The sequence below is a fragment of the Nematolebias whitei genome, chromosome 4 (assembly GCF_014905685.2).
Source record: "Nematolebias whitei isolate Nwh7 chromosome 4, NemWhi1, whole genome shotgun sequence".
In the NCBI taxonomy this organism is placed as follows: domain Eukaryota; kingdom Metazoa; phylum Chordata; class Actinopteri; order Cyprinodontiformes; family Rivulidae; genus Nematolebias; species Nematolebias whitei.
Genome location: NC_056501.1, coordinates 4,191,953 through 4,202,802, shown reverse-complemented (window position 1 = coordinate 4,202,802; position 10,850 = coordinate 4,191,953). Strand labels below are relative to the sequence as shown.

General features: G+C 42.3%; 1 protein-coding gene across 2 annotated transcripts in view; it reads right to left on the bottom strand.

Annotated features, from left to right (window-relative positions):
- Positions 1-1,834: 1,834 nt before the first annotated feature.
- The window catches only part of ldb2a (LIM domain binding 2a), a 123,435-nt gene continuing 114,419 nt past the window's right edge, over positions 1,835-10,850 (bottom strand). For both annotated transcript variants that reach the window (XM_037675154.1, XM_037675155.1), the window contains one exon: positions 1,835-2,973. In XM_037675154.1, the coding sequence (XP_037531082.1) occupies positions 2,743-2,973 (231 nt within the window). In that variant the 3' untranslated portion in view covers positions 1,835-2,742. The remainder of the gene's footprint in view (positions 2,974-10,850) is intronic.

Sequence of the window (10,850 nt, the reverse complement as noted above, 5' to 3'; positions counted from 1 at the left end):
GGGGGGGCGAGGTCTGGGTTTAGGATTTGAGTTTGGTTTCAGTTCTGTTTATTGAATTTATGATTCAATGCAACAAAATAAACACATTTAAAAGATAATGGATCATTGTAATACTTGGGTTTATTTACATAGTGACCAATTGCAGGCAGCACGGTGGTGCAGTTGGTAGAGCTGCTGCCTCTCAGTGAGCAGGTTGCCCTGGTTCAAATCCCGGCCGGGTCCCTTTCTGTGTGGAGTTTGCATGTTCTCTCCGTGCTGCGTGGGTTTTGTCCGGGTACTCCGGTTTCCTCCCACAGACCAAAAACATGCATGTTAGACTGATCGTCTCCAGGTGTCCCTGTGATAGACTGGAGACCTGTCCAGGGTGTCCTCGCCTTTCGCACAATGATGGCTGGACATGGGCACCAGTAACCCCTGTGAGCCGAAACGGAAGAAGCAGGTAAAGATAATGGATGGATGTACTTTAATTGCTGGATGTCCAGTCCCTGAGCTGCTGGCTTTCACAAACTGTGGCCCCTTGAGCAGTTTCGTTGATCAGCCCTGAGTTAGACTAAGATCTTTTGTTGAGAAATAAGGGATTTGGTCAAACTTTGAAAATGACGTTTTCTATGTCTGATCTGAGTTGTGTTGCAAATGACTCTCAGCTACTACCACACCACGTTTTAGCTCAATATCTGTAAAACACTCTGAGGTATACCCACTTTTGTGTAGGCTAATGTCAGTCCGCTGTGACAGCCATCTTGGATTGGATTACCTCTACAGCCAATAATTAAGTTCTGAGAGTTTTATTGACATCCATCCAGTGGTTCATGAAATATTTTGCCAATGGTACTTACACCTGAACACACACAGACAGACATGGGCTAACACACAACTGCTCCGTCTTCAGCTTCAGGTGCAAAATGGCCGTCTACACAAAGAGCATGTGTGTAACCAAGGCCAGATCATCTTCTCTGTAAGCACGGTTTATTGGCACACATAATGGTAAAGCATACATACCAGACATCAGATATGACACTGAACACCTCTGCTATATAATGTACAAATGGTGTCTAATAATACTAGGCTCAAACATATTTAGAAATGTGTTAGTTTCCTTACAAATGCACAAATAAATACCCAATAGATCCAATTGTAAAAAGACGCTGTAGTTGATTTCTTGTCCACTTTTTTTAAAAAACAAAGATCCAACAAAAGGTTTAGGAATATCCTGAAGTTAAATTCAATCAAAGAAAATAATTGAAAAAAATAAAATAAAATCTGTGGACAACTACAGGGATCTTAAAGACATTTCTGGATGGGAGTGGGTGGATGGGATTATTTTTTCTCATGTTAAAATTATATTTAAAAAAATTATTACAGTTTGTCACAAAATATTAAAAACAATCTGATCATGTGAGCGCGTGGCTGTTTTTGTCTATTCGTTTTTACCCTTTGTGGCTTTGGTTCTGCACTAGCTAGAGAGGACAAAGAACATTAGAAGGTAAAATAAACCAGCATCCACCCAAGCCACCCTACAGAAACCTGACCCTGCAGAACAAAAACAAAACAGCTGCCATGTCCGAACTGCGTTCAGTGGCTGATTGGACAAAATAGATTCCACCTCTATTTACAGAGCTACAAACCTCGTTACAGTGTTCCCAAACTGATGAACACAAAAAACAGAATCCAACTGATGTGTTTTTTTAAAGCACGTATATCAAACCGCTGAAATTCATAAAAAAACATGCAGGAAAAAGGCTTTAGTTCCAGTTTGGGAGTAGGTCATTAAAGGGAAAGAAGTCCAATTTTCCAGGAAGAAGAAAAGTAATAATAATTAAAGCATGAAAAGAATAATGCAACAATGCGTGTTGATAAAGTTCACATACTGATGGGCAAAATTACAATGTGACTGCAAAGGGTTCTGAAAGAAGCGAAATACCAACGGACTATAAACACAGTTAAACTGATTCGAATGAAATTACGATCTGTGAAGACTACCGTAATGTGAAAAACAAACAAAAAAACTATTCCAGGATGAGCTCTCCCCTCATTCAAAAAAAAAAAAAAAAAGCATCCATAGTGGTTAGTGAACTTTTATTTCCACTTAATTGGAAATGAAACTAAAGCGACAGTAGAAACAAACCGACGGCCGACTGAATTTCCAATAAAAATGCAATTCCCTCCAACGTTTCATTTGTGTCTAATGTGGTGAGATGCTTCCACGGGCTCTGGATTCCCTTCATGAGACATCTATTTCAGACATTTTGTTTGTTGTTTTTACTCTTTTCTTTTTTCCCTTCCCCACTGTTCCCGATCAGCGTGATGACTTGTGACCTGCAGGTCAACCAATCACAGCCGAGGTACTCCACCAGACAAAAGGTTTGTATCGGAGGCTCCAAGAAGGAGAATTTGATCTGCAGCTTTTCGCAGCATTCATTGAAAGAAGAGAATAAAATAAAAAACCCTGCCCCGTCTGCCTTACTATTTTTACATTACAGTTACATACAACGTGTATGCAGTTGTTGTCAGTGGGTTTTGCTGAGCAGTTCAGGAACTTCTCAGTGTCCTCCTAGATGGTGCGATGATTCAGAGAAGAAAAATAACCCAGACGGACGTTATTTGGCCGGTGAAGGTTTGCAGACGGGGATTTTGATTCAGTACAATGTTGAGTGGTGAAGTTAACTGTCCTCTGGAGGAAGGGAGTTTGAAAGTCTATTCCCCATGGATCCAAGGATCTCTTGCTCCTTTATCAGTTGTTGTTTACTGCGAGGGCTGGGGGGCCGTGCTCTCGGGCTTGCTGTCCTGCGCGGCGGGAGGTTTGCTGCTCCAGGGGGCGTTGTTTCCCAGAGCAGGGGAGCTGTTGAAGTCGTCCTCGTCGTCCAGGCCGTTGGTGGCGTCGTACTGCGTGTTCTCCAGACGAGTGATCAGACGTTCATCTTCGTCGCCGAACTCGCCCCCCATCAGGGTCGGCTCGCCAACGACCATCACGTCCTGCACAGACGGAGACAGAAACACGGAGACAACGCTGACAAACTGGCAATGACAGAAACACTGTTGCTTGGTGAGCATTTTTAATTTCACCCAGCTGTTCTAGATAAGTAGAACCTGAAACATCAAAACAAACATTGTTTTTCAGCTATTGGGCATGAAAAATACAAATATACATTTAATTTAAAATTAAAATTAAATGAAAACCTAGCCCCCCTGAAAAAGGTCAACCAGTCTAAAACTGTCCTAAGGTTTAGGATGCAGGATGTCAGCATCTTATCTTTGTGTGTGTGTGTGTATATACATTTCTTATTTTAGCTGTTCTCTTCTTCAGGGGTCGCCACAGCAAACCAAGTCGCACGAAGACTTGGCGATTGTTTTTACTCTGGATGTCCTTCCTGATGCAACCATAGACCACCGAGCCACCACAGCCCTCCATGTGGAGCAGAGAGCTGCTATCTAGGACACCAGGGGAGCAGATGGTGGGGGTTAAGGGCCTTGTTCAAGGGCCCAGAGTGGGACAAATGAGGGTGGAGGCAGGTGTGGGTGGTTTACCTATCCCACCCACATTTTGATGTTGTCGGTGCCGGGAGTTGAACCAGCAATCTTCTGATCACAGGCCCACCTTCTAACTTTTGGTTTTTGTGTGACATCTCATGATTTTCAGTGGTCCTCCACATGTCAGAGTCAGAGATTCTATACTGTCGTTCGCACCTCATGTGGTACATGTGGTGGAGCAAAAGTATGTACACAGGGTCCCAGTTACATCCAACAATAACGTGTAAAAGAAAAACAATGATAACATCTAAGGTATGAACTAAGAAAAACATAAAATAAACTAAGCACTAATAGCATAAAAACATTGTCGAACAGCAGCACGAACATGAGCATGAGTCCATGCGCCCCCTCTCCCCCATTAAAACTATTCTGGAGACACCCCTGGTCATGGCCAAAGTAAAAATAAGCTAAACTTCCAGTGCTTTGCAGATCACACGAGATATTGCACTACACACGAGATATTGCACTACACTGCTGCTTGAGATTGTACATAGTTTAAACAATGGAAGAAAACGACTCCAACTCTGTCCGTCCTCAACATGAGAGCATTTTAGTTCAAAGTGAAAGCAGTGATGTGCATTCCTTCAAGAGTTTATTTATGTAAAGAAGAATCACCAAATCAGAAATAATGCTTTTTTAAACATGTAATTCTTAGACAAAAGCACCATCAGAATATCAAACAAAACCTCAATTTACCTCATCAAGTCTTAAGATTAGCATTTGAACTGGTTAAAATAAATTTGTTTCAGGTATATTCAGCCACCTTTAAAGCAAATTTAATTATGGTAATAAAGACTAAGACTCTTGACTGGACCTTCTCATTGAATTACATATTCTACCTGACAGAGGGGTGTGTGTTTTCCTGCTTTAACACCTGTGTGTGTGTTTCGGTATGTTAAGATGAGCCCGGCTGAACCCATTGGTGCGGTCAACCCCTCTCCTGAAGCTCCCTGTGCAAATGAAACCTTCCTGGACAGAGAGTGGCTTCCCCCGGCGCTGCGTTCCCGCCCCAATCAATACTCATCATGTAAGACATATTTCACTGAGATGGCCTCTCACAGCAGGTCGAGGAAGGGAAGGAGAGAGATTTATCCATTATCTACTGATATCTGTGGCTCATGTGATGTCAAGAAACCCTGATGGAGAGGGTCGCCCCAGAACTATTATTTAGTCACGCTTTTAAATTCTCCTGCACAGATAATCACTAGAGTGTAATTTGTGGCTTCAAACACCAATCAATAAGTTTTCAATCATGGCTATATTTGTTTGCAAGTCTTTCATCTCTCCTTGCTGGGGAGCCTCAGCCCTGACTTCTGTAACCTGGGGAAAGCTGTACCGTTAAATGGAGTGAATGCTTCACTGGTCATGTGTGTCAACGCCGCTTGGTTGGGAAATCTCACTCTCCTCAGCCAGCTCCTCTGCAGGAAACGCGTAGAAAACAACCCACCAGCGTGCACGGGGACTGGACATGTGCCAAGATAACCCTACTGTATAATCACATCTGTATACACAATCACACAGGAAGGCAGCTGCATGTAGATTAACCTGCATGTGTTGTTCACATCAACGGTACAGTACCATACAAGAATAACACAACGGAACAAATGCACACAGGTAACTATGACGCCTGCAGCACTTTACAGGTGCAGATAAAGTTGTTTGGGTCTTTTGTTAAAGAAAAGGCATCACAATAGTCACTGATATAACTTGAAATCGACAAAAGCATTAAAAAGGAAAAATATATACACTAAAGAAAATCGGTCATTGATTTTGAATTTTGGTTCAACGGGAATAAAACAAAATAAAAAACAAATAGTGGAACTCTTAACTTAATATTTTGTTGTACAGTAGTCCCTCGCTACTTCGAGGTTCGTTGATCGCAGACTCACTATCGCGTTTTTTCAAAATAAGATGGACATGACACACAAATGGCTGATTGATGGATGAGCCGCACGATCGGCATGGCATTTTTATTTAAAATAAATTATTTTTAATTTAGCACCTGCTGCACCTGCGTGCAGCCCATACTGCAGGATAAACTTCCTGCAGCAGCTGATCAGCTGTTCTCGTGCAGCGTGTAGAAGTGGGCGTGGCTAAGAGCGCTTGCAGGAGGCAAAGAGCAGCAGAGGCACAGAAAGGGAAACGATGACATTCTGTGCTCCTTTAGAGCGTTTAGAGTTTAGAAACATTGTTTAGAATATTGCAAGAATGTGGGAAGGGTTTAAAACGCCTTTATACACTATATAAAATAAAAATAAACTACTACTTAGTACTTGTTCTACTATTCCTACTATGCGTTTTTTCACTTATCGCGGGGCTTCAGGGTACGGATGCCCCGCGATAAACGAGGGACTACAGTACAACTTTTTGAAGCAATCATTGCAGTCAAGTGATTTCTGGAACTCCAATTTTTTCATCTGTCCACAGATATTTTGGCCCCATGCTCATGAGCAAACAGCTCCAGCTGTCTCAGGTTCGAGGGGCTCCTTGTACAGAGTGCATTGTTCAGCTCCTTCCACAGATGTTCAACAGGATTTAGATCAGGGCTCAGCAGGTCACTTCAGGACAGTCTGATGTTTGGTTCAGAGACATTGTTGGGTGGTTTTACTGGGTCTTAGTTGGACTCATGACCTGCAACTGAGACCAAGCTTTCTGACACTGGGTTGTACATTCCTCTTCAGAATATCTTGATTCTTGAGATTGTTTTGCACCCGTAGATTCAAGATACCGAGTCAGATGCAGTAAAGCAGCCCCTGGACCCACGTTCACCCTGTTCCTTTCGCTGTATGTTTTATTTTTGGGTCTGTGAACATACAGCTGATGGGACTTCCTGCCAGTAATCTCCAGATTTGGCTAATCCAGCTACAGCACATTCTCCGAGAAGTGTTGTGACTCGTCAATATATATTGGCAAATTCCAATCTGTTGTTTTTATCTTATTTTTTAACAGTGGTGTCCTGTTCGGTCACCTTCCGTTGAGTTCACTTTGACTCAGACCATGACCAACGGTGTGATCTGACACTGATGAAACCTTGGAGCTCACGTCTAATCTCTTTGGAGATGTTCTGGGATCTTTGGTTACACTCATATTATCTGTCGTTTCAGTTTTCCTCTTATGGTCACATCCAGGGAAGTTGGCTCCAGTCCTGTGGACCTTAAACTTGAATCATCTGTGCAGCTGTAGTCACAGGAACATCAAGCTGCTTGAAGGTCTTTTATCTTTAACATGCAGCTCAGTAATTTTATTGTTCAGCTCCTGAAACAACTCTGTCGTCAGCTTCCTGTGCTCCATGTTCAGCGTGGTACACACCACGATACCAAGCAGCCCTGTGACTACCTTTTAAATAGGAGATTACAAGATTGAAGACAAATGTGATGCTGATTACAGGACAAACCTCAGTCTGACATGTCCCTATGCTCAAATTATTTTAATTTTTTTCTGGATGCGCCATCCGTCAAGGCCAATTTCACCGATAAGTTTTTTAAAAATAATTCCGTTAAACCACAAGTCAAGAGTGATGACTGATTTTCATTAATTGATTCTTAGTAAGGGCGGCACGGTGGCTCGGTAGAGCTGTTGCCTCCCAGTGAGAAGGTTGCCAGTTCAAATCCCGGCCTGGTATCTTTCTGAGTGCAGTTTGCATGTTCTCTCCATGCTGCATAGGTTTTCTCCAGGTACTCCAGTTTCCTACCACAGACCAAAAACATGCATGTTAGACTGATTGGTAACTCTAAATTGTCCCTAGGTGAGAGAGTGAATGGTTGTTTGTCTCATTTGTCTCTATGATGGACTGGAGACCATCCTGGGTGTCCCCCACCTCTCAGACAGTGAATGCTGGACATGGGCACCCGTGACCCCTGTGACCCGAAAAGGAAGAAGCGGGTAAAGATAATGGATGGATTCTTAGTAAATCTTCTCATTATTACTTTTGTCAGTTTCAGATTATTTCAGTATCTACCGGTATTTATTCTCTTTAACTGAAGGGTACATTTAAATGCATCTGTGGGAACTCAATACACTTTGATTGGAAACATGAGGTGGAAAAGCTGTTTGCGTATCTAAGCCATCTTCAGCCCCTCCCAGAGGCCACTTCTACACATCTCTGTGCCTTAATCAGGCTAATTAATTTAGGTGAGCTTTTCAACTAAATGACAATATCCACACTGATCTGTCAATTTGCATAGCTAATTAAGTCATTAGCTAAAAATGTACTGATTGCCAACAAGTCTTGCATTCGCCATCTGTTCCTGTGAGGAGGCCTGTCAACCTACCTCTGGCCAATTTTAGGCACCCCCACCTCCTGAAAAGATACAAACAAACTCTGACGCTAACAGCTGGTGGCTAGCCTGAGACTGGGGAGCGCTAATTGTGAGGTAATTAATACTGTCTACTTGTCTCCTCATCTCTTAAGAGTTGGCTTCTGCACTAGCTGAGCGACGAGGCTTTGAATGGGCCGGCGCAGCGCAGAACGCCTCCCTGCTCCGTTTATTCCTGGCGTCATTAACATATTTTCACAAAGATGAGCGGGGGGGAGTGGAGGCCGCTGCTCGGGCCCCTGAAACAACAAGTGGGAATTTTGACGGGATGGAAACAACAAAAAGGAAGTTTTGTAAAGCAGGCGGCTGAAGCGAGGAGCTCATCTCAATGTTTGGCCTTTCTTATATTTCCCTGATTTACTCTTCTAAAATCACAAACTATGCAACCTTTCAAAGACCCATGCATGCATGAGGAAACCTTTCAAAGACGTTTTCAAACGGAATGTGCTGTTTTCTGTTTCAACAGATTCGTCAGCCCAGTAAAACCGTTTCTGTACAAACGGCATCGCTGCCGTGCTCCTCTCTGATGAACAGGATCCTTTAGATGGAGGCGTCTCCCAGCTTCTTCCAGTCCGACGATAAGGAGACAAACTCCTGTAAGAGTATTTTATCTACCGAACCAGATGGTTTTCAGTTTGGCCTCGGAGTTCAGGATCAGGTACTAACTTAATTTTGTACGGATGGAAGTTTTAAAAAATAGCCTCAGGCTTAGGAGGTTGAAGGATAAAAATGGGGAAGAGTTTACATTTTTCAGAGAAAATATTTCACGTTAAGATTAAAATAATACGCAGCGTATTTCTTAGTGATCACCAACTTTATTAATCACAAGATGACTTTTGCCTTTTCAAAACTGTTAATGTTTAAAACTAAGTCCTGATGTAAGCTCGGTCGTCCAGGCAAATAAATCACAAAAAAAGGGTTAAATCATGTCGTCTAGACAGAATTTTTTTGTAGAAACATTTTGTCTTTCATCTGAAGGACTTCATCAGTCCGAGGCCTGCCAACCAGCACTGTTGTTTAAACAGCACCTTTCTAAATCTGTCCAGAGATGACATGTTTTAACTCTTTTGTTTTTTGAGCTTTATTTGCCTGGATGCTTGAGCTTCCATCAGGACCTTTTGGAACCATTTTGGCCGGGTTGTCTGCAGGCTGTATCGGTGAACAGCAAGTGGCCATCAGGCCTTTAAGGCTTGTCGCGATAAACAATAAATCAATTGCTTTTCACTGACCCCTCGCTTTCTCTTTAAGATCTGTCTTAACCGTCCAAAATCGCGTTTTTGGATTGCTAAAAGCAGCTAAGCTGAGAAGCTAAGCTACGAGCTAAGCTAACAGGCTGACCTTGGGAAAAACACCTCTGTCTTGTCGAAGCTCCAAAATTCACGGTTGAAACTTGTGCCTTTGTCTAAAAAGATGTTTTTTCTTTGCAAAAAGAAGCTGAGAACTTGTTTACTGTTTTTTTTTAATAATAGCTTTGTGTGACAAATGCTATGCTAAAGAGCTCAAACCACACTGAGTGTCCACCATTTTGAGAACCGAAAAACAGAAAGGAGAGACAGCCCATGTCACGTCAAGGGGCCTCCCTCCCATTTTTCTTAAAGAGACACGCTGCTCGCTCCCTCACTATCCATCCTTCGGTTCAAACAGTCTTATACTGCCATCCAGTGGTCAAAAAAAGTACTACACACAAAAATTAACCAATATTTCTTCTTAAATCTGACAATTGCTAATTATTTCCAAATTTCAAACAATATTATAGTTTATCTCTAATTTCTGAGACAATTAATCGCCCAGCAAAATGTGTTATCATGACAGGCCTACCTTTAACGAGTGATTGTTATGCACTGATAACCAGTTGTTTAGACCGATGGTCCCCTTGTGAAAAGCTAGTTTCTGGGATTCCACAGCAGGCTGGCTTGAACCACTTTTAGGAAGGTGCTATTTATACGACAAAGCTGGTTGGCAGGCCTCAGACTGATGAAGTCCTTTGGATGAAAGACGAAACGTTCCTACCAAGAAAAGTCTGTCCAGATGACATGAATTAACTCTTCTTTTGTGTTTAAAACTAATTATAAGTAAAGTATTGTATGGGAACATACAGTGATGAAATTAGTTCTCTGAATTTAACGACCCATCACATGCGAGATACACCCAGGTGGAGCAGCATCACATAGATCAGAGGTGTCAAACTCACTTACAAAAGGGGGCCAAAATTAAAACCTTTTTCAAACTAAGGGCCGGTCTCAGAATCTACATTAACTCAAGTTAGATACCCAACATCTTTGCTTGGTCACAGGTTCCTCAGCAAGAGTTTGATTGGTCTCATTCGACATTCTCCGTTGTATTTTTGACATCATAATCAAAGATTACTGAAAAAACTGAAGTGATAAAAGTATTTTACATTTAAAATAACATCTTGGGGGCCAGATAAGATGTCAACGAGGGCCACATTTGGCCCCCGGGCCTCGACTTTGACACATATGATATAGACGAATAGATGAATTTAGATGAAATGTGTTTATAATTCTATAGTAAAAGTTTAAAACAAACTAGAGGAAACAGCAGATTTACGTCTTTAGTAAGTACATTTGTTAAATGAAATAAAATATTTCTCAACCTGCTTTTGGATTCAGAGCCAGAACTCGCTCCTTGTTTCGTCTTATTTATGTGGTTTGACGGCAGTAAAGTACAACGCAATCAAAGATGAAACTGAACTGCATCATTATGCCCCTTTTCCACTGTCACGGCGCGGGTCGGATATTTCCGGGTTGAAGCGCGTTGGAGGTATTTCCACTGTTCCAGAAACCGGCTCGTCTCGCTAAATTCTGGCCCGGCTTCTCAAGGGTTCCGAGCGAGCCGCGCCGTGACGTCAGAAACACTGTCGGTCACTGATTGGTCGGGGGGAGGAGTCTGTGGAGTCTTTCCAAACAACCCATCCACCATTTTTTTCTCTACCGCTTGCCATTAGCGATAACATGAGGAGCGTATATTTTAGTATTTTGAAGCTAT